Source organism: Sporothrix brasiliensis, assembly GCF_000820605.1.
Source record: "Sporothrix brasiliensis 5110 chromosome Unknown Cont20, whole genome shotgun sequence".
NCBI lineage: Eukaryota > Fungi > Ascomycota > Sordariomycetes > Ophiostomatales > Ophiostomataceae > Sporothrix > Sporothrix brasiliensis.
In genome coordinates, this window is record NW_024467139.1 from 3,725,671 (window position 1) to 3,748,827 (window position 23,157).

The window sequence follows — 23,157 nt, forward strand, 5'->3', positions numbered from 1 at the left end:
TGCGACTGACGGAGATCAACGAGGGTGGTGGCGCGGGTATGTTTCGTTTCGAAAAATCATGTGAAGAGATCGATGTGCGGTCTGCCGGCGTAACGAACAAGAAAAGTATCTCTTCAAAACAGTAAATAACCTCCGGTGAGGATGTGGAAGAGGTACGATCAAGATAAAGGCCAAGGAGAGACCCGTCTTTTCTGCTTAGGCAGTAAAGGTGTGTGGTGGTACGAACTGAAAAAAGAAAACGATAGGTCTCGCCTCGTTCAGCTTGTCATAGAATGGTAATGTTGATGTAGACTTTGGTGCCGTATGCATGCAAACGCTGGGGAGCGACAGGTCGCCTTCTCGCCGGTCCCCGATTTGGCGAAGCGGGAAGAGATGCAGAAGTTTATGGCGCTCCCAATTCACAAGCTTGGGTGCGCTGCAGCCTGTGTGGTGTTCTTGTCAGACAGCTGAGACCAAAAGACGTAGGGTTTGAGGACCCAAAGGTAGACAGCCATGGAAAAGAAGGGAAGAGTTGCACGTCAAAGAAGCAGAAAAGGGAAACGAGCGGCTGAATATTATCCGGACTATAGCAGAATCCGGCCAGGACAGATTCTGGGCCACATTCGTTGTCGTGCTATGGCCGGCTTCCGACGCAATGCTGCAGTCTGGTGCGCAGCTTTTGTGCCCGTGTAACGAGACTTGGGCGAGGGATCATGCAGTGTGCGGGTGGAGTGAATAGCTCGGGGTCCTGTAGCTACTTACGGCACGCAGCTTCGCCGAGAGCAACACACAATGTGTCGTTTGCAATTCGTCGTTCGTCGTAAGAGAGCGGCCATGGGACGACACTCAGGGATGCCATGCACAGAGCGTCTGTTTCTTTCCTGTGTTTTCGAGATTGCCGCCAAACCGCACGGGGCCGGGAAAAGACCCAAGACTCTGTGATGCACAGCAAGCGATCCTGCGAAGATGTCCGGCGCTCGGTCGTCTGGAAAGGGCGCAGTACCTGTGCAAACTCGCGAACATGGAGGGCCAGGGACAGCAGGCGTTTTCTCGGACACCGAGTGGAACGCGACGCGGCGCGACGGGAGACAACTGCAGCTGTTCGGGAGCCTTGCTATGCGACGGCAACACAGTTGCGTGGCTGTCGTGGGCGGCGTACCGCTATGGTTGTCGATACCGTCGTTGTCGCTGTGGCGAGTTGAGGTTGCGGTTTGGGCTTTGCAGATGTCGTCGATTGAGAGATGTGGCGGTGCGGAAATGTTTGGCGGTGGTGGTGCTCAAAGAGGAGTTCTGGCTTGAGCGGCAGGCTAGCTCCGGGTCTGTTGGTGGAAAAAAGAAGGGGTGGGACAGGGCAGGGAGGGGGGCAGGAGTCAGCTCCAGGAGCGTGAGTGGTCGATCCGCAGCGATCACGTCTTGCGCATGCCGAGTGGAATTCAAAACGCAGCGGCTGCAATAGCGGAAAGAGCGTTCAGTACGAAACGGGGTGCAAAGCCAAAATTTCCCAGTTTGGAAATACAGTGAATTCGTGGGGGCCCACAGTAACTGGCAGAGGCAGGAAGGGCAGAGCTCCAAAGGGTCTTCTCTCATCTGCCAGCAGACTCCCACGGACCTCTTGTTACTGCACATGGGAACCTCTAGCACATGCTTGCCGTAGTGCCGTCCGGGAAACCCTGAGTTGGTCCTTCCCCCCAGTTATCCATGAACACCGTGCCGTACGTGCAGTATTCGCCTCCAGAATCTGGGCTGCGCAAGGCAAGAGCGACCCTGGAAATTGGCAGCAGCGCTGCTTTCTATCGACTACTACCTGCCACTCTCCATCTCGCGCTTGGCAGGATGGAAGGGTGAAGGGCGGGTAGGGCAGGCGAACATGTAAAAGGCAGTTGAAAGGCCCTCGAGGCCCTCCCAGGGAGCCCGGCTCCCTGGCTAATCAAAGTTGAGACGCCAAGCCTAACAGACTTGGTGCAGCAGTCGGTGGAGGGGTCTCCATTTTATTTTGGTTCCGGCGAGCCTCCGTCTCATCAGCTAATCACAATTCTGGGCGGAAGGTTGGCCAGCTCCCAGAAAGAAACAAAGCTCCTCCAGACGCCGGTACCTTCCTGCGACAGCACTAAATCCCAAAAGATGCCACGGATGCCTCAAAGATATGGACTCGTGCGGTTAGTACGTGGCATTTCAGCAGATCCTTATCGGGCCACAAGGATCGGAGTATTTGCACCGTTCCGAATCGACCTTTCCCGAGACTGTTACTGTTGTCACCGGTTATCAACTGTGATTTATCCATTTATCGTCTTTTCTTTGTTCCCGGGCCAGACGCTGGACTCCTCCGCCGTAGGGCCAGGGCCACCGGGGGGCGACTGGTACGGCTGGTGCAGGCCCTGAATTGCTGCTAGGCCTTGTTTCGCTGTGCGGAAAACCTTGTTTCTCGAAGCTTTTTGAAAGTTTCCATGCTTTCAGGGCCTGCAAATGTCAGTGCGGCAAATGCTGCAAAGGGAATTAAGGCCGTCAGGGTGAAGCGTGCGGCTAATGCCTAGCCAGACCCGAGATGGAAGGAGGGGCGCTGTTTGTTCCATTGGTAATTGCGACATAGCCGTGCCTGGATTTTGTACGGTCGCTCCATCCTGCCGCGTGGTTTTGGTAAGTGGGTTTGTGAGGTGGATACTGTGTGTTCGGAAAGTACTTTCTAATTTTTGCACGACATATGACAGATCGATTCGATATTGACAATTCCCCATCTGCGACGGAAGCACGACGTAGAGAACCCGATGTGGCGGGATACACTCGACTGGCTGCCTCCGTCATTACGTCGTAGTGCAACATGCACCACCGCTTGTTCGCGTGGCAAATATTTATATGGGGCATTGAAAGTATCCTGGGAGCCTGGCCCGCACGTCTCTTTTAAAGACCTGTCCATCTTGTCATTTTTGGGATAGTATTCTTCGTTTGTTTCTTTACGTATCCTTCCCCTTTGCATTGCCTCTTCTTATCGTCGTAGCGAGTATCCAGTACGTACAATGCCCTCTCGATGAGTGTCGCTGGTGAACGTGTTTCGTCCCTCATCTTCAACCAGTGTCCGACTTCACCTTTTATAAAAATTAAAAAAAAAAAAAAAAAAAACACATCCAAAATCAAGTAAACAAAACGCAAGACTAGAGAGAAACAAAGAGCAATCCGCACCAAAACATTAATTCAGGCAATCAGAAAAGTATGATAAAAAATTATACCTCGCAAGCAACCAACCCCTATGTGAAAAGCTCTACCTAAAACGGAGACAGAAACCAAAAAGTGTGTGTGTGTGTGTGTGTGAGAGAGAGAGAGAGAGAGAAAAGAAATCAAGCGAACAGAAAAACAGTTGACAAACGACGGTGCAAGAGGCGGAGGTGTATCTATGTATCGTCATGTTATATGAGTATGTGCCGTTGAGCAGCCGGCATCATCGATCCCAGCATTGTCCGCCGCGTGGATCATGTGATCATGTAATGATTTCCGTTTACGTGAAGTAAGCGCTGATGGTCTGCTGCAGCTCCTGGGGAAACTGCTGCAACAGCGGTGTCGCGTTGAGGCCAGACTCGGCCAGCATCACCTTCGTCGCCTCCACCACGTGCTTGGCCGTCTCGCCCCGAAGCACATCTGCGCCAAGGCCCTGGGCAATGAACGTGAAGACCTTGTCAGTCTGTGACATAACAGCCGGGTGGCGCCTGGGAAGATAATGGTTAGCTCAGTTTTGATTTTTTTGACGTCTCCCATACACCCAAACACTCAAACACTCGAACACTCGAACAACAAACGTACTTGGTAATCAATTCCGTCAAGTAGGCATAGGCATAGGGAGCTGCCTCCTCGTCGTTCACGACAGGGAGCGTGCCGACCCACTGTGTAACAACGGCATCGACATTCTGGACAGCGCTGGCGTTGAAGTGCAGGATCTTGGCAATAGCTGCACACGCATTTTCTGTTGCGTAGACGTTGTCCTCGTTCCGCGCGTCGGGGACCACCGTGGCCTGGAACAGGAACGGCACACAGCCGCCCAGGAACGGCGCCCAAGCTTCGCCACCACGGTGGGCTGCGACGCCGATACCGTACGAAGCCGCCTGCCGGATCGCAGGCGCAGGGTCCTTGCAGCCGTCAAGGAGGGGCTGCGTGATGTAGTTCGCGTAGTGGATGCTGTTGGCGCCGCAGTACTCAATAACGTCGTCCATAATGCACAGGCCCCACTGGCGCTGGCTCGGGTCCTCCGACTTCAGGAACGTCTCGTACGCCGACATCAGCCGCTCCCATGGCCGCAGGAAGTCGGAGCCGTGGTACTTGAACACAACGTGGAATGCCTTGCTCATGTCAGAGAGCAGCGTCTGGTCGTCCTCGAGGGCGAGTAGGAGATCCTCGTCCTCGTCCTCGGCGTCCTCGGCCGTCGCGTTCCGCTTGTCCTCTTCACGCTGCACAGCCCGATCACGGTAGTCTTCTAGGGTCGACTGAACAGAGTCAATAAACTTGTTCATGTGGTCTGCCGTCAGACACGCCCGGCCAAGCACCTCGACCGACTCATAGAAGCACTGGTACATCTCGGCCAGGGTGTCAATAGCGGGCTCGGCCGTGAGAACCTCGAGAAGCTTGTCCACCGTGCTGTTCCACAAGGCCGTCATCTCGTTTGATTGGGAGCCGAAAGCCTTCTTGTATGAGTTCAGCAGCTGCGGCACGAGGCGAGCAGACACAAACCGCACAGGGTCGTGGAAGAAGAAGGCCAGGCCCGGGAGGGCAATCTCCTTCATAATCTCCGCGACGTAGGGCGCAAAGGCGGCCTCCAGGACCTGCGCGTACACAACAAGAAGCTCGATGGCCATGTGCTTATCGTCCATGCTGCTGGTCTTGATACCAATCATCTTGCCCTTGAGCGGCAGCAACTCCCAGCCGTCCTCCTGCTGCAGCTGGTCAGCCTGCTCCTCGTCATCAAGCAGCTGGATATCCGCCTTGGCACTGGCAAGCACCAGCAGCGGCGGCATAACGGTCGGTAGGAACGGCATGAAATCGGAGCCCATGACCCGGCACATACGGCCCCACGAGTGCATCAGGTACTGGCCCTGCGGATCGTCGGCATCCGTCAAGCCGTTCTGGATGTTGGCGAGAAGCTGCACCAGCTCCAGGGCGTCGTTGCCGAGGCGCTCCTTGCCAACGGCAAGAGCGATCAGAGTAGCGCACTCCATGGCCTTGGCGCGCAGCAACCGGTATTCCTTCTCGGTCTCCCGGCGCAGAACATTGACCAGAAGCGGCATGAGGGTGTCATAGTACTTGCCAAAGGCCTGCTCGGCAGCGTCGGCAATTGTCGCAATGGTAGAGAGGGCTTGTTCTTGGACGTAGCGCTTGTCGCTCTGCAGCAGGTTGAACAGATGACTCAGGAGGTCGTCCAGATATGGTTCCAGAACGCTCTTCTCAGCCTCTTCGCAGAAGTTGACCAGGGCAGCGGCGGCATGCGACTTCACGCGAGCCTCGGGTGAGTCAAGCACGGGAATAATCGTCTTGAGGACGGCGTCGTAGTACTCCCGCTGCATGGTGGGTGCAAAGTCGGTGCTCATCTGGCCCAGGGCGTTGCAGCCGGCCCAGCGAACACGCGGGTGGGGGTCCTTGAGAGCAGGCACGACCAGGTTGAGAACTTGTTGCAGCTCGCCGAGCATCAGATCGCGGCAGCCCTCCGAGATGGCGGAAATGGCCATGAGCGCAGCATGACGGTCACGCCACGCCGTGGAGCCGATCATGCGCGGCAGCCAGCTGAACGTTGGCGCCAGAATCACAGCACCGCCAAGCTTGTTCGCGAGACGGTCCATGCACTGCTCACCAGCCACGTGGTTGGAGTCGTTCTCGTCCTGGTCGAGATCGTCGGCGGCGAGCCACTCGGCGGCATCATCGTCGTCCTCGCCCAGGTCGGTCATGAGGCTCAGGCACTGCGTAATCATATCATTCGTGTAAGTTTCGTCCTTCTTGCACATCGACGGCGAATAATCGGCGAATGTGGCCATCAGCTCGAGCGCGTTCTGGCGACAGCCATCGGTGAACTCCTTGTCCTGGATAACAGAGACGCTGAACTTGACCAGGACGTTGAAAACAGGGCGAAACATCTTGGGAGAGATGCCCGCGAGATCGATCAGGGCGATGAGGGCGTTGCCGAGGTCGTCGGAGTCATGCGACTCCTTGATCGGAGGAAGGATGTTAAGCATCTCCGGAAGGAGGCCGAAGAACTTGGGCTGGCTCTTCTTCTTCAAGCCACGGAAGAAAGACGCAAACGCCTCCATAGCTGCAATACGGACCTATGTCGATCGTTAGCCATTATCTTCTGTCCGTAGTTTCCAGCTAAAATAAAGTCTTCGTATATAGACTACCGCGTACCGAGACAGATTCGTCCTTGAATCCACGGGAGAAGGCTTCGGCGACGGCATCCTCGTGGGTCTTCTCGATAACGCCCGGCGTTGACGTGAAGACGCGGTAGGCGGTTTCGCGCTTTCCAGAGTCGGGAGCCATGCTCATCTGGAAGAGAATCTGCAGAAGCTCAGTCCATGGCTGGTCTGTGATTTTGGATAATTAGCACAATTGCAACGCGTTCAGAGAGGGTTACTACGAGTGAGCGGGTAGACGGAACCGTTTTCTGTGTACTGTCTCGCGACCTCGGCAATGGCATCACTGATCTTGTTTCGGACGCTGCGGTCGGTCTCGGCAGCCAAAACCTCAAGCAGCTTCTGGCGAATGACGTCCGACTGTGCGGTCGGCAGGCCAATAAAGATCTCGACGGTATCGCCCTGCTCGTTCTTGCGCGACTTGGACGCGATTCTCCGGAAAATGACGGCGGCGAAAGACCGGAACTATTACAAAGGACGCAATTAGCAATCTGTGAAAGGGCAAACATCGGCGGCCGCGGCCACGTCCACCGGCAATTGGAACGCGTTTGAGTTCCGAGGCTGGCCAGGATCAGCAACGACGGGCCAACGTCAACCCCCTGCATGGCGGGCAGAGATCGGTGCCGGGCCATGCCCAATTCCCAAGCGAGCGGACATACACTATTCGATGCCTGACTGCCGACCTGCTCAGCAAGGCCCATAAGCAGCACGTCTGGGCGCGGGACAGTCCAGTTGTTCTGGAGGTGGTCTTCGGCCTGTGACCGAACAGTGTTGTCGGCCGACTGCAGCGCCTGCAGGAGCTGCGAGAGCTCAAGGACCAGGTCTGGCGGAAGAAGAGACATCGTGAGACGCGACAGGGGAGGGTCGTGAATCGAGGGGGACCGTAGGGCGCAAACGCAGAGACAGGCAGCGGTGCCCGTTGGCGATGTGATGCTGGCCGTCGATCCGCCTTAAGTAAAGGAGGGAGGAGTAGGAGGGGTCAAACACGGTTGTTCGCCCTCTTTTTTATCGGATACCCAAAATTTGGGGCCGTGAATCGCGTCGGAGACTGTACTTGGCTGGCTGGGTGGGATCGCGGCCCGGACGAAGCAAATATGATGATGTATGTGGTTGCGATATTGCCGTACGTGAGGGTTGGAAGTCGAGCAGCAAAAAAAAAAAAATACTGGAGGGGGAAACACGGACACAAAAATTGTAGCGCGAAGAGCGGGGCAGGAGAGAGCGACTCGACAGGCTCGACAGGGCAGGAAGGCGCTATTCGGGAGGTGGCGGCGGGACAATCATAATAAAAATCCAGACATGATAAAATTGATAGGCGACAGAGCCAAAAGCAACGCGAAAACAACAGGCAAGAAGCGCGATTCGTATTAATTACTTACCCATATTTCACCAAACAAGAACGCGCGTGTCTGGGCAGATATGGGTCCAAACACGGCTTCCTAACAAGGGCATCACAAACACAGACACGGGCACTTCCTTTATTATGACCGAAAAGACCATCCTATTAATATTAAAGCAGCCCTTCTGCTGCCGGGTTTTGAGTTTAAAAATCGCGTTGGGCGATAAGATAATAAAAAAGCAATGGCTTTTTCGGCGGGGGTGCGGCCCATTTCGGAGTTATTTTGTTTGGACGACTGCACGCGGGAGACGTGGCTGCCTTTCGTCCTTTCAGAGTGCATGCGCAAGCCCCTGCTAGAAACCTCGAAAGCAAGTGCGATATAGAGTAAGATTTGTGACAGGGCATTTATGAGGGGACCAGTCTGGCTTCCCAGCTTTGTTCGTCGCTGCCGTTGTCGCTCGGTTTTCAGCAGCACATTGCCAGTTGTTTTAGGGAGGTCAAATGGATGTCGCCTGGGTCTCGCCTGGGTCTGGCCAGGCAGTGATTCACAGGCCCAGAAGGTACAGCAAGGTAAGGAGTAATACTACATCACCAAGAGCAGTAAATTGCACCGTTTGATCGTTGGGCTGGTAGTAATCTTACAATGGACATTGACATGTTTCTGGTCGGCAAAGTAGACAGACGATAGTGAATGTTGGTTGGCCGTCGTACTGTCATTACATATTGATAGTCTTTGACTCTTCAATGCTATGTCCATGCCGTTTGTGGCGTCTCCACAGTGTATTTCTCCAAGACATGCGAGACTATTGTCGCTGTGGTGTCCGTCACGCAAGTTCATCTGTTGCCTTTGGATGCCGTTGCCAAATCGGTTCTTTCCATAGACTAGGCACCTGACGTCGTTGGTCGATATGGTGGCTGTTGCTAGCCAATGAGCGTCACTGTTCTACCCCGCGTCCAAGTGGCCATCCAAACTGTGCGGTGGGCTGATACGTCGTACATTGCGAATTATGTTGGTGGCTCCTGCTCTCTCTCGCCTCTGTTGTTTCTTCTTTGTTTAAGCAAATTGCATCGATTACTTCTGCACCTTTGACAGCCAATTGAAGAATCCTCGTCCCCTCCACTCTCAATGTGCATTGTCAACGGTGGTACCATTTCCGCATCGTTTTGCGTCGCCCGAACCGCTCTTCGCGCAAGCCTTATCCCCTCACTACTGCATAGCTGCTAGCTCTCCGCTAGCATCGCCTCACTGACGACCTCTTCCAGCTCCTCTTTGTCGCTACCGAGTTCTTTACTCCACGAGCTATCTCTACCCTTTTTCTTTTCTTTTCTTTTCTTTTCTTTTTTTCGTTTTCCGGTGGACATATCAATCCGAACGAAATAAAAGCAAGCATCCCATATCCGTCGCTCGGTCACTAGGAGGCCCAGGCAGCGATCATCCTGATTCGTAACCCACCACTCGTCGTCACAAGCAAGCTACGTTCAGCACTGGACATATCAAGAACCAAACAGCTTTGGAAATGGAATCGTCTACCCCTCCGACCGCCGAGCGCGGGGCGGGTGGTGCCGCCACCGGCAGCGGTAGCAGCTCTACCTCAAGCTTGAACCCGGGCGGCGCCACCCAGACTGCCGCTGGGACGACTGCTGGTGCCGTTCCGGAACGGTCTCCATCCCGCTCAAGCCTGCGGCACTCCCACTCTCACTCTCACTCCTCATCGTCTCACCGGCAGAGCTTCGCCGAGAATCTGCGCAACCCGCCGCCGTCTCCTCGTTCTCTTCGGCAACCCTCTTTCGCAACACAGGTCCACGGCCTGCTCAACCACCCGCCCCCCCAAAGGCAGCCAAACCCACGTTTTGCCGGACGTGACTGGCACGACATATCCCTCGGCGAGCTGGTATCAGAGGAAGACATCCGATGGGCGACCCTTGATACGAGCGTGGAAGACTGCACAAAGGTAAGCTTGGCCTAACGCGGCAGAACTGGACTATTGGCCTTGGGATGGACTTTTCCTTAACGAGACAGACTCTTCTCAGGAACGGCAGCACAGCGGGTGCCGTGCTCGTTCGCAATGGGCTGTCCGACAAAATGGCCGTTTCGACGTTTGATTACAACGACCTCAATGCATACCTCCTGGTTGTTATCGGAATGGCCAACCCCGACCCGGAGCAAGTTATCGCCTACCAGAGCATCGCGCAGCGAGCACAAGACCGTGTTGCCATTCCCATCCGTGATGTTCTTCCTATTTGCCACAAAGAACCATTGGCAACTCTGTCCTACAATGACGATCTTCTCGCCGCAATCGAAGTCTTTGGCAGCGGCGCCCGTCGCGTCATTGTCACCAACGCCAACGCAACGGAAGTGGTCGGTGTCTTGAGCCAGCTGCAGCTGATCCAGTTCTTCTGGAACGAGGCCGTCAACTTCCCACAGATTGATCGGCTATACGCGGCCACCCTACGGGACCTACGTATCGGTTCGCAGGAAATTATCGCCATCAAGTAAGTCCTGCTGCTCTGGCCGTGCTTTGCTTTACCAATCCCATCTAACTCGTATCTTTCCCCCCTGCAGTGCCGATCGGCCCCTCTCGGACGCTCTTACGCTGATGAATAGCGAGGGCTTGACGTCTGTTGCGGTGGTTGACAACGGACTCAATGTTGTGGGCAATATTTCAACGCGAGATGTCCAGCACCTCACGTCTGTGACGAGCTTCCCCCTTCTGCAGTCCTCTTGCATGCATTTCATTTCCGTCATACTCTCGGAACGCGGTGTTGAAGAGGGCCGTGACTCCTTCCCCGTCTTCCATGTCAACCCACACTCAACCCTTGCTCATACCGTGGCAAAATTGGTGGCCACCCGGGCGCACCGGATGTGGGTTGTCGAGTCGCCATCCCCGTCGCCTTCGGCACCCCACACACCACTTCTGTCGCCTGTGCAGACAGCATCGTCCACCGTATCCAGCGCTAGCATTGCTACCCCTTCAGGCTCTGGCCACTCGAGAACTGCAAGCGGCACAGGCATTCCCGGCGGCCCTGCTACGGCAAATGGTACGGGCGAGGGCCATTCGCGCCGCGAATCGACTGTACTCACGCCGACTGCAACGACTGTAACTGTTGCGCCGCAGTCGCCCATCCCTCTGCCAGGCGGAAATGGAGGAAATGTCCCCGCATTCGCCTCTGTGCCAGCGTCTTCTCTTCCGGGTGCACATTTGTCGGGTCGGTTGACTGGTGTTGTCTCTCTCACCGACATTCTCAACCTTTTTGCAAAGACGACCGGTCTCCGTCCTAGTGACCCGGCCGACATCCGGGCTCGGCGGCGTCGTAGCAGCAGTATGTTACTACCACCCTTGTAGAGTTTTTTTTTTTCTTTTCTTGTTGTTCGTCTTCTTTTTCTTCTCCTCCTCCTTCTTCTTCTTCTTCTTCTTTTTTTGGCCTCACTAACCGCGGTTATGTCATAGGTAGCTCACTGCGCCCCAGCATCGATGGTGTAAGGACGAGTGTGGACTTGAGGCGGTAAACCTGCCTTGAATTTACGTTTCGATAACAACATCGGCTACAACTTGGTATTGTCTCGCCTGGAAGGATGCGATTTCCAATTGGATTCGAAGCTACAAATTGTCAATCGATCGCATGGCGCAGTTGCATAAGTAAACATTATATAAGGTGGAAAGACGATGAAATTTTATTTTCCTTATTTCGTTAATTTTGTTTGTTATTGTTGACTTGCACTTTTGGCAATGCGGCGCATGGATCTTTCATATAGTAGAAATGATAATTGGAATTCTATATTCGTAACGTCGTAAATGTCTACGGCCAGCGATAGCCGGTCGTGGTAGGTGCTTTCTAGACCCTTGTACTAGCACTCACAATCGCACATCTGCTATATCTTTTGCTGCTCAAACTATCACAGAAGAGACAATAGCATCCGTGCTCTCCTATATCTCTGCACAGTCCGGTAATTTGAATTATAGCGTCCAGGAATGAGATGGTGTCGCGTTTGTCCCTTGGCTGTGCACGGATATGACTGGCAGTCACTGTCTGCCATTCCGGGATTGCGCGGCCCCGATAAAGACTGCCTCATTTTGTTTTCAATGCTTCTCGCTCAGGCCGAGTTGTTTACCAAATTCATGACGACATGATCGCATCGCCAGTCGTGGCCTGCAGCGCATTCGGAGCCGCAACTTCGGTCTCGCCTGCTGTTGTGCCGGTTGTGCTCACGGATAGCGGTTTTGAGTAGATTTTTGTCTGCGGACCATTGTCGGTGTGAAGGCCGATGGCGGCCTCGGCCTCGCGTTGCGTGTAGGCTCCCTCCGCCAGCTGCTTGAGCCGGCGCTTATGTGGCTTGGCCAGCTGATGTTTCGAAAGCGCAAAGTCGGACTCAAACCACTTCGCGCAGGCAATGCAATAGTGGCGGCCGAGGCCAGGGAGGTCTTCCGAAGCCTTAGTGGCCTTGTAGCGGTCCAGATGAGCGGGAGACAGGAGATCGTTGGTAATTTCGTCGACGTCCCTTGGCCACAAATGTTAGAACGACAAGAGGAGGCGGCGGAGCAGAGGCTTGTTGCATTTCCTACCTTGTCTTCCTCCGCGTCTTCGTAAGGGTTTTCTTGTTGGCAGTTCCCATTTTGTACGATTATGAAAAGGAGACGTAGATAATCTGCAGGCACGGTGTACGCAAACGGGTTGTGGTCTTGAATGTTGATAGAAGGCGGAGGGGCGTCTTGGATTTTTTTTCTTATCGGACGTTATCGCCAATCTTCAGATCTTATCAGGCCCACAGCTACGTTATCCGTGAAAACTTTGGCCTGCTCAGTAAGAGCAACTGCAGGGTGAAGACGAACCCCACCACAGTGACCAGTAAACGAGGCGCGAAACAGCTTTACGTCGCCGCGGGAAATTATGAATTTACACTCACGTGCCACTAAGTTCTCCAAGATTTTGTGCAACACATAGAACCTGGACGGTGAGCTCCCGGTCGCACCTGCTCGGTCTGCAGGAGACTTATAAGGCAAGCCACGAATACAGATCAGGGACCTACGGAAAATAAAAATTTCTCCATCATCGGCCAGGCCGCGATATACATCGCTGTATTCGATGCAACTACAAAATAAACATTTTTCGACCACAGGGCCGTGTTCGGACGATCGGATTCACCACGTCGTATTTACTCGGAAACCCGTACAGCTGCCGAGACTGCCCAGGCGGTTTCCAGCGTGTACCATGCTAAAAAATCCACTAAAAGGGTAAACTGGGTAAAGAAATACACGAAAATGGGCACCAAAACAATTCTCCACCCAAACCTGGTCTCCAGACCAAACAAAATAGATGCAAAGCGAGACTTATCGTGACGTTGACTGGTGGACGCCACATTCTGTGGGGAGAGAGGGGCGTTGGAAAGAGGGACCACTGCGTAAATTCAAAATGTGAACCCCTGTAACTACTGCTACGCCTCTGCTCATCTGCGCCACCTATAGCCGCCCCGGGCTGGATCGCGTACGTTTCTACCTGATGATGTTGGAAGTCTGGCGAAATTTCCTCACCTTACATTGCATTTCGGGAGAGGATTGCCGGGATAACTGGCCGTTCCTTCACCTATTGAGGCATTTTGCTCGGTTGAAAGCTGCAGGAGTCAATTCTCTAACCGATAACAACAGTGTCGGTGGCTGAGGAATATCGTGCACTCAAACGATTTGATGCTATTGTGCATTTTCAGCAGAACGGGTGTCAGAATTGTAAGTAGTGTTTCCCGTCGCGATGTTTTGGCCGGTGTCACGTTTACTCTGTATTTTGGAAACTTTTGTATGTTGTGACTTTGCAGGCCTGAGTACGGCTACAGACGCGCCGTTTACAATACTGCTTCTAGAGTATGCGGCCTGTCCTTTGTCCAGCCGCTGTTCTCCACTGTGTTGATCTCGCTCCAGCTGGTCGTAAATACTTCGTAAACACGGGAACCGCTCCATTCCTAAGCGGCGACGTCGCGGACTGAGAACCTCCCCTGGATACTCCTGTGTCCGTATGCATCAAACTGCAGGAAAATGGAGTGCATCGACATTGGTTTCGGAAATTGGGGGCAAAAAAATAAAGTCAGGACCCGGCATTGCAACGTTCAATTGTCTGCCTCCGTGGTAGCTTTGTGTTGTTCTCAATTTTACGCCCGTTGCAACTGCCTCCAACTGCCTCCGACTGCCCTCTTCAATTGACTCCAATTGCCTGCAGCTTCCTCGGCCGATTGCTGCTTTGTGGGTCGCACAGAGCAAGAGCGGCACACAGCGATCATAACACAAACTTCAATCTACGACGTATGTACGAGCGACATATTGGCAGTGCGATCGTAATGGCTGCCAGGCCAAGCTTGTGACATTCCCACTCAGTGCACAGTGGCCCTCCAGTGCCAAACCCCTGCCCTGCAACAATAATCCAGTCGCCCTGATTCGTCCGGTGGCCCGCCTGGCCTGTTTGTCGTCATAGCCGAGGAGAACGCCAGCGCCTTCGGGAGAGGGGTGGCTCTTCCTCCCCCCACACATTGCTCATGATTTTTTTTGTACTTTTCGCCCACTAGCCCAGGAAAAGCCGAGCGGCCGACCTCTGCTGTGTTATCTGCGTGGTTTAGCGCACACCTGCTAAAACACCTCGTTTTTGTCTCTCTGAGCGCCCTGTCCTTTGTCCCACAAGTCCCCGCCAACTCCCGCACTTTCGCTTCCTTTTACCTCCCTTTCTCTTATTTTTCGGCTCTTCCACCAATCTTTCTTTCTCCTCTTCCCTTTTCTTCTTTTTCTTCTTTTTCTTTCCTCTCCTGAGCGCATTCTGTCTTTCTTCACTCTCCCCTCTACCCAACTCGTGCTGTATCGCTCAGCTGTCCTGCACACACCATATCTCTCTCCTCTATCTTGAGCTTCGTTGCCCACGGATAGAGTCGTGAGTGAGCACTTGTGAGAGTTTGACGACACACTTGAACCTACATCCAGAATGTTGGCCTCTCGCCAGCTCCTGGGCAAGGCTGCCCGGAGCCACGCGGCTGTCGCCGGCTTCGCCATGCGTCGCACCATGGCCACGGTCTCCGGTAGCTCGCTCGACCAGAAGGTAAGGCGACTGCGACTGCTATACTGGTACGCTGGTGGTCTTCGTGAGCAATGCACATTGGCTAACTGAAGCTCTTGGTCTCGACATACAGGTCCCTCAGAACATCTGGGAGTCAAATAACTTCATCAACTACAAGAAGATGGCCGAGAACCTGGACATTGTCCGCGCCCGCCTCAACCGCCCTCTAAACTTCGCCGAGAAGATTCTGTACTCTCACTTGGACGACCCGCACGGCCAGGACATCGAGCGCGGTGTCTCGTACCTGAAGCTGCGCCCCGACCGTGTTGCTTGCCAGGACGCCACTGCCCAGATGGCCATTCTGCAGTTCATGTCGGCCGGCATGCCCTCTGTGGCCAACCCTGCCACCGTCCACTGCGACCATCTGATTGAGGCCCAGGTTGGCGGCCCCAAGGATCTGGCCCGTGCCGTTGGCATCAACAAGGAGGTCTACGACTTCCTTGCCTCTGCTTGCGCCAAGTACAACATCGGTTTCTGGAAGCCCGGCTCTGGTATTATCCACCAGATCATCCTCGAGAACTACGCCTTCCCCGGTGGTCTGCTTATCGGCACCGACTCCCACACCCCTAATGCCGGTGGCCTCGGCATGTGCGCCATCGGTGTCGGTGGTGCCGATGCCGTCGACGTCATGGCTGGCCTGCCCTGGGAGCTGAAGGCCCCCAAGGTTATCGGTGTTAACCTGACTGGCAAGATGTCTGGCTGGACTTCGCCCAAGGGTAGGTGCAATGTGCTCCACTTTTATTCCCCCCCACACAAAACATCACCAAAACGGCTGGACACAATCCAGAGCATTCAAAACAGCATTGCTAACTCTTGCGAATCCAGACATTATCCTCAAGGTTGCTGGCATCCTCACAGTTAAAGGTGGTACAGGAGCGATTTTGGAATACGCTGGTGAGTCACAGTTTTCCTTTTAGTTATATTTTTCTTTGGCGAATCATTGAAAGCTCTGGAAGTCTTGAGCTGCGATAAAAAAGTCGCAAGAAAGTCTGCCTCATAGCCGAGGAAAGACTAGAAAGTACGTTAAACATCTTCTCCATGAGTTTTTCCTAACCTGCTCTTCCAGGCCCTGGTACCGAAACTTTCAGCTGCACGGGCATGGCGACCATCTGCAACATGGGTGCCGAGATCGGTGCTACCACCTCGCTGTTCCCCTTCAACGACCGCATGTACGACTACCTCTCCGCCACCAAGCGCCAGAGCATTGGTGATTTCGCTCGCGTCTACGGCAACGGCCTGCGCGCCGACGAGGGCGCCGAGTACGACCAGGTGATCGAGATCGACCTGAACACCCTGGAGCCCCACATCAACGGCCCCTTCACCCCCGACCTGGCGACCCCAATCTCCAAGTTCAGCGAGGCTGTCAAGGCCAACAACTGGCCAGAGGAGGTCAAAGTTGGCCTCATTGGCTCTTGCACCAACTCTTCGTACGAGGACATGACCCGTGCCGCCCACATTGCCCGTGACGCCATGGCCCACGGCATTAAGGCCAAGTCCATCTTCACTGTCACCCCTGGTTCCGAGCAGATTCGCGCCACCATCGCCCGCGATGGCCAGCTCGAGACATTCGAAGAGTTCGGCGGTATGGTCCTGGCCAACGCTTGCGGCCCCTGCATTGGCCAGTGGGACCGTACCGATGTCGCCAAGGGCACTCCCAACAGCATTGTCTCGTCGTACAACCGCAACTTCACCGGCCGCAACGATGGCAACCCCGCCACCCACGCCTTCGTCACCTCGCCCGATCTGGTCGTCGCCTTGACCATTGCCGGCTCCCTGCACTTCAACCCCTTGACCGACAAGCTCAAGGACAAGGACGGCAACGAGTTCATGCTGACTCCCCCTGAGCAGACCGACGGTCTTCCCCTTCTCGGCTACGACCCTGGCGAGGATACGTACCAGGCCCCCCCTGCCGAGCGCGCGCAGGTTCAGGTCCAGGTTTCACCTACCTCTGATCGTCTCCAGGTTCTGTCGCCCTTCGACGCTTGGAACGGCAAGGACGCCACCGACCTGCCCATCCTGATCAAGTGCAAGGGCAAGACGACTACCGACCACATCTCCATGGCCGGCCCGTGGCTGAAGTACCGTGGCCACCTCGACAACATCTCCAACAACATGCTGATCGGTGCCACCAACGCTGAGAACGGCGAGGCCAACAAGGTCCGCAACCAGCTCACCGGCGAATTTGGCGGTGTTCCCGACGTTGCCCGTGACTACAAGGCCAAGGGCATCCAGTGGGTTGTCATTGGTGACTGGAACTACGGTGAGGGCTCGTCTCGCGAGCACGCCGCTCTTGAGCCCCGCCATCTGGGTGGTCTGGCCATCATCACCCGTTCGTTCGCCCGCATCCACGAGACCAACCTGAAGAAGCAGGGCATGCTACCCCTGACCTTCGTTGACCCCGCCGACTACGATAAGATTAACCCCAGCGACCGCGTAAGTTCTGCACTTCGAGCACAGTTGTCATATGACCTTGTCCACGAGCATTGTACTAACCCGGCATTCTAGGTCGATGTCCTGAGCACTGAGCTGGCTGTCGGCAAGCCCCTGACCCTGCGCGTCCACCCCAAGGACGGTGCCGCTTTCGACATCCCCCTGGCGCACACCTTCAACGCCAGCCAGATCGAATGGTTCAAGAACGGCAGCGCCCTGAACACCATGGCCAAGAACAACCAGCAATAAGCGTCTGAGACAGAAAGTTCGAATCAAACAAAAAAATACATACCCTAAAACGATCGGGCACTAAAGTCTAGAACCGAAAATGTAACGACACAGGGAGGAAATTGTTTCGTAGCTTGTTTTTTCTCTCTTAGTTTATTGTGTGTTTATTACATGCTTCGCTCTTGTGCGTCGTCTTCGGTTCACGATTTCCCGCATCAGGAGCGGCGGCACCACTTACTGGGGTCGATTTGGAAGAGATGTCACATACCATACGTATATCACGCGCCACATTTATATATCCGTTTTAGTTATTTTTGGAACCTTTTGAAGACTCTGTGGAGCTCTGTTTGACATCAGTGCCTTGGTTATTGCAAATCAGGTTGGCCTATGTTGTATACTATAATCGAATACTCATCGCCTCGTCCCAGATCATGAAAATACAAAACGCATGTACTCTGGTTGGTTGGATCTGGGTAATAGCGGGTCTTCCATCTGAATAGAAAACAGTCGCGTTTTTGACCAGGTTTGGAGGAATGCGAACAGTTACACATTCTTTGGAGTTTTGCTTTTACGACTGAAGTGACTCCATAGAGTGGTAATCAGGTTCAAAATAGAAATGCCGCCGCTCAACGAACAACATAGAGTTCATCGTCAGGGCTTGGAACTAAGGCACACAAACGCGGTGAAAGGCACTCAAACAACGCAACGCATTTGCCCAATATAATTTCACAAAAGTATAATTCTCGTAAAAGCCATGCAGCGCGAAGTGATATACTAACACGAAATTGTCGCCGGGTACGTCACGGGACGGAACGATGATGATAATACTTGACGGCCGATGGTGGTGACAATCACGTGTTGAATCACATGCAAATGTGGCTTTTTCGTCTCGGTGTCAGGTTAGCGCGACATATATGACCAGTTACAGGAACCAAAATCCTTAAGGCCGCCGCTAGCACGCGGAACGACAGGGTAATCTGACTGCTAGGCTCTGCTCACTCGTGGAAGGAGCGCACACGAGACATCTCTACATTGTCTCCTTGTTAACATCGGCGCCTCAAGTACGTTTTTTGGACACAACACGACCCGAGAACACCCTGCTGCCGACTGGTTCCCAGCAGCGACGAACGAGACGACGATAACCAACACTCTACATCTTCAACGCAGAGGTATACACGCGGCGAAGCGCTTCGTCAGGCGACATTCTAAGCCTTGTCGTGATTTTCAACCTCCTTTTCCCGCCACAATTTTCGACCCGGAACAACCGGCTCCTTTCGTCGAAAGGTGCATTCCGTGGCCGCGCATATCTCGACTCTCCCCGTTTATACATCCTCCCCTCCTTTTCACAATGCCTTCCTCATCGCCCCAGCCGAGGCGTTCCGGTATCGCGGACCTTTGGACGCCACGCGGCTCGTCCTCTGCGTCGTCGACATCACCATCCTCTGGCGCATTCAACCCTGCACGTTCCACGCGGTCGTACCTTGCGCGCCTGCCACTGTTCACACGCGCTGTTGCCGCCTTGATCGTGGCTCTGTATCTTCTGGACTGGCTGCCGATTTGGGACCTGCGCGCGTGGGGCGGCCTTGTTCCGTCGAAGCTGTCTTTTGCGACACGTACGGCATCCTTGTCCCCGGTCTATTTCCCTTCGCTCCGTCTTTCGTCTGCCTTTCTACTAACTTTTACTAGTCTACCGCACGAATACCTTCCCCCTGATACACGTGGGTTTGTTCCACGTGGTAGCAAATGTAGCGGCCCTGGTGCCACTGCTCGACCGGTTTGAGTGCGAGCATGGCACGATCACGACGCTGGCGCTGTTCTTTGGACGTACGTAGCAACTTTGAAAGAGGGGCGACAAGCGATTGACATTTGCGAGAACGACCGAACGCTAACATAGATGCAATACGACTCTAGCCTTCTCCACGCTTCCGGCATTGATCTACGTCTGCTTCGAGCGCATCTTCCGCATGGACACGGCGGTGATGGGTGCCAGCGTCTGGGTATTCCTCCTCCTTGGCGTTGAGGCCATTCGCACATACCGCCAGAACCCGGCCCTGGTCATCGCCTCTGTGCCCGTCCCGACCTGGGCCACGCCGCTTTTCTTCGTCTTTGTCATTGCCGTCTTCATCCCCAACACGAGCCTGCCAGGCCACTTGGCCGGCCTCGGCGTGGGCTACCTGTGCGGTCTCGGCTACCTCAAGTTCTTGTCCCCACCGGAGTCGGCCCTTCGCTGGATCGAGGCCCGTCTCAACCTCCTGGCACGCGTGCCGCACTATGTCAGCGTCGACCAGAAGACGTACGGTCGTTTTGGAGTACTGCCGAGCGTAAACGCCGGCGCAACGGGCGCAGCCCCGGCTATCGGCCTCGTGGGCTCGACCCAGCGCCTGGGTCCTTAGTCGCGCTCGAACGCGCTTTGAGCCTTGTCTTGTTCCCATCTGGAATCGGCAGCTCTGCTCTTCGTCGTCCTTTCTATGTTTACCTATACGTTTCTCAGCGCGGAAATCTCGGGGCTGTCTCATCATATAAAACGGAGTCCTGTGCGGTTGTTTGAATTATATGGTCATGTACCGCGTTCGGGTCATGCCTGCTCATGTCGTTTCTCGTCCGTTGTCGATTATTCCAGCGGCCTCTAGCCAGTTCACTGGCATGCATTTGGATAACTCTTGGAGCGGCGTTTTCGTTTTGTTGCTTTTTCATTTTCCATGGGCCCATTCTTCTTCTTGCCGCTTCTGCCTGTTGCACACATTCCCCCAGTACCTTTTTGTAAACAACTCTGTATATCGTGACGCTAGACCGCGTACCCGACAGGGCCAGTAATAATGATAATAGACGTGCGTTCGTGCCCACCCCCATTGTACGGATACTATGACATACGACGTATTTCAATACGACATTTCGACCGAATTCACTCTGGTGATGTAACTGAAATGGCTACCCGAATTGGAAGGAGCGCTGTGGCGCTTTTATGCTTCTACCCGTTAATTGGGTGTGGGGCTTCGGCAGCGAATAGGGGGGGGCCTGTTCCTGGACGCGCTAAAACTAGTATAGCACAGCTGTTCGTGACTCGCCAAGAGCTTCACTTTCTTGCACCTTTCTCGCTCGCCATGCGCATGTCGTCGTCACTGTGCTGTCGCCCACGATGCCCAGCTTAATATGTGAGTTGGATGCCCTCCACACACTTGGGACAAACGTCGATACTTGTCGATACTTTCTGGTCCCCGCCACGTACTGACTCTTCAGCGTCCCTTGTCCGCTTCCGACGCGACCCGCGGCTTCTCAAGCTGCCTCCATACCTCTCGCTGCTCTGCATCCTGGTCGGTGTCGCCTCGCTGCTTGTGCTGCCCCTTGACTCCTACTCTCGGCGGACCTACATCTCCGAAAATGCCCTGCTGCCGGGCCAAGTGCACACCTACTTTGGCGGAAGCGACCAGCACGTTTTCCGCGCCTACAAACACGAGGTTAACGGGCTGCTCGGCCAGTCCAATACGGCCATCAACGACCACCTCGAGCCCATCCTTGCGTCCGCCGGCCTGAAAGTTGGCCGCCAGAACTACACCTACCGCTCTGCGGGCGAGACGTTTGCCGGCGAGAACCTCTATGCCATTCTCCAGGCCCCGCGCGGTGACGCCACGGAGGCCCTCGTCCTTGTCAGCCCCTGGCTCAGCATCCACGACGTGCCCAACCCGCACGGCGTGGCACTCGCGCTGGCCCTGGCGCGCTACTTCCGCCGCTGGTCGCTGTGGTCCAAGGACATTATCTTCTTGTTCCCGCCCGACAGTCTCACGGGACCGCAAGCCTGGGTCGACGCTTACCACGACGCCCACGATGGTCGCTATGTCAGCCCTCTGCCCCGCAAGTCGGGCGCGCTGCAGGGCGCCATGGCACTCGACTACACCAAGGCCGACCCTGCCGATAACGACGGCAACGGCAGCAGCCGCTTCACGGCCGTGCACATTGTTTATGACGGCGTCAACGGCCAGCTGCCGAACCTGGACCTGATCAACTCGGTTGTCAACATTGCCGGCGGCCAGATGGGCACCGGCGTGTCGCTGCAGGAGATGTGGCGCCACGACGACGGCTACGCGGACCGCCTGCGCACGATGCTGCGTGGCATGCTGCGCCAGGGCCTGGGCGCCGCCACGGGTGCACACAGCGCGTTCATGGCGTACCACGTGGACGCCATCACGCTCCAGCCGTACACGGCGACGGCGGTGACGCCCGAGGGCAACGTGGTCATATCCGGCTGGCAGCACGACGAGATGGCCATGGGCCGTATCCTCGAGGGCACGTTCCGCAGTCTCAACAACCTGCTGGAGCATCTGCACCAGAGCTTCTTCTTTTACCTGCTGATGGGCCGCGAGCGCTTTGTAAGCATTGGCACCTACCTGCCGAGTGCCATGCTGCTGGCCGCCAACTTTACGATTATGGCCATTGCTCTTTGGGTACGCAGTGGACAGGCCGTGTCGAAACAGGGGACCGCCGCAGGCGCCCAAGAGAAGAAGTCCAAGGCTACGTCCGAGACGGCTGCCGTGTCGACGTCGAGTGGCAACGGCATCGCCGAGGAGCGCGATCTGTTCCTCCCCCTGGCTGTTGTCACCCTTTGCCAGGCACTCGGCATGGCCCCTCTCTACCTATTTAACCATGTCTCCGCTTGGGTGAGTTGAGTTGACTAGGCTTTATTTTTTCGTCTTCGTTTTTATTATATAAGTGCTGCGTAATCGTTGCTAACAACGTCACAGCTTCTTACGCCTATATTTATCGGCTTTTCTGTGACCAACGCTGTCCTTCCTCACGTCATCTCCGGCGTTCTGACCAGCTACTACCGCGCCACGGCCCAGCAGTACGACCTTATCAAGTCGTTTTCCCTACTGCTGCTTGGCATGTTCTTGTCGTCGCTTGCCACCCTCAATTTTTCGCTCGCCTTCCTGGTTGGCCTGCTGGCAAGCCCGCTGACCTTTATGCGCCCGGCGCCCAACAGCGCTGTTATGCGCTGGCTCGCGACCGCACTGCTCAACATCGTGTCCCCGCCCGGCGTCCTGGTTGCTTGCTGTGCGGTGTGGAAGCTGGACGTCGCCGAGGCGCTCCGCCTGGCGGCTTTTGGGTGGGACGTCTGGGGCATGTACACGGCCGTGGTGTTGTGGTGCGTGTGGTGGCCGGCGTGGCTGGCTGGGTCGGTTCTTGTGCTGGGACGGCCAGCTGCAGCTTCGGCGAGCTCCTAATTGGCGGAGAACATAATTATAGATTCCATGTATGGTGATCTGTCGACGTACGTACGATGCACGGCACTAGCTTTTCTAGAGAGAGAAGGCCATCATCCAAGAACGATCTGTGGTAAGGTGGCTGGCCATAATTGTATCCTCTCTGTCATGGTTGATGGGAAAGGAAGTAAGGCGTTTTTGTCTTTTAGAAAAACTGGACTGCATGTTGTACGTCTTGACACGTAACACTTTTATTTGCTTGGGTAGCGTTCGCGGATGTTTTGTCAGTTTTGTAAATAAACCTAATGTACCTTTCAAATAATCACCTCGAATATTTTTCAGAGGAACTACATTGGAAATTTCGTATTGTAAAATAAGTAAGGATGAGATAAAATTATATACTTGGATAGACATATATGTGAGCCCCCGAGCTCGTTTTCATCGTATATACTCGCAATACATACAAGTGCCCGCTTCTGCAAATGTTTGAATGTTTTTGTCTTTTGGTTTGGCTACTTTACAT

At 54.7% G+C, this 23,157-nt stretch overlaps 6 protein-coding genes across 6 annotated transcripts; 4 read left to right on the forward strand and 2 right to left on the reverse strand.

The window, feature by feature from the left end:
- Window positions 1–3,466: 3,466 nt before the first annotated feature.
- Window positions 3,467–7,198, reverse strand: SPBR_06425 (uncharacterized protein; the record flags this gene model as incomplete). The annotated part of the gene is made up of 6 exons (XM_040764681.1): window positions 3,467–3,674; window positions 3,769–6,272; window positions 6,352–6,527; window positions 6,578–6,821; window positions 6,864–6,917; window positions 7,016–7,198. The coding sequence occupies 6 exons, from the start codon at window positions 7,196–7,198 to the stop codon at window positions 3,467–3,469; spliced, it is 3,369 nt and encodes a 1,122-aa protein (XP_040616986.1).
- A 2,014-nt stretch (window positions 7,199–9,212) lies between these two features.
- Window positions 9,213–11,177, forward strand: SPBR_06893 (cbs domain containing protein; the record flags this gene model as incomplete). The annotated part of the gene is made up of 4 exons (XM_040765149.1): window positions 9,213–9,647; window positions 9,716–10,188; window positions 10,259–11,016; window positions 11,164–11,177. The coding sequence occupies 4 exons, from the start codon at window positions 9,213–9,215 to the stop codon at window positions 11,175–11,177; spliced, it is 1,680 nt and encodes a 559-aa protein (XP_040616987.1).
- A 634-nt stretch (window positions 11,178–11,811) lies between these two features.
- On the reverse strand, window positions 11,812–12,307 carry SPBR_07941 (bud site selection protein 20; the record flags this gene model as incomplete). Its single annotated transcript, XM_040766194.1, has 2 exons — window positions 11,812–12,193; window positions 12,258–12,307. The coding sequence occupies 2 exons, from the start codon at window positions 12,305–12,307 to the stop codon at window positions 11,812–11,814; spliced, it is 432 nt and encodes a 143-aa protein (XP_040616988.1).
- A 2,342-nt stretch (window positions 12,308–14,649) lies between these two features.
- SPBR_06580 (aconitate hydratase 1) lies at window positions 14,650–17,460 on the forward strand (the record flags this gene model as incomplete). Its single annotated transcript, XM_040764836.1, has 5 exons — window positions 14,650–14,763; window positions 14,855–15,497; window positions 15,607–15,675; window positions 15,848–17,214; window positions 17,287–17,460. 5 exons carry the CDS (start codon window positions 14,650–14,652, stop codon window positions 17,458–17,460), a joined length of 2,367 nt encoding a protein of 788 aa, XP_040616989.1.
- A 1,327-nt stretch (window positions 17,461–18,787) lies between these two features.
- On the forward strand, window positions 18,788–19,832 carry SPBR_07560 (rhomboid protein 2; the record flags this gene model as incomplete). The annotated part of the gene is made up of 3 exons (XM_040765814.1): window positions 18,788–19,052; window positions 19,126–19,263; window positions 19,351–19,832. 3 exons carry the CDS (start codon window positions 18,788–18,790, stop codon window positions 19,830–19,832), a joined length of 885 nt encoding a protein of 294 aa, XP_040616990.1.
- Window positions 19,833–20,575: 743 nt separating this feature from the next.
- SPBR_06827 (glycosylphosphatidylinositol transamidase) lies at window positions 20,576–22,655 on the forward strand (the record flags this gene model as incomplete). Its single annotated transcript, XM_040765083.1, has 3 exons — window positions 20,576–20,591; window positions 20,677–22,091; window positions 22,176–22,655. 3 exons carry the CDS (start codon window positions 20,576–20,578, stop codon window positions 22,653–22,655), a joined length of 1,911 nt encoding a protein of 636 aa, XP_040616991.1.
- Between the last annotated feature and the right edge of the window lie 502 nt (window positions 22,656–23,157).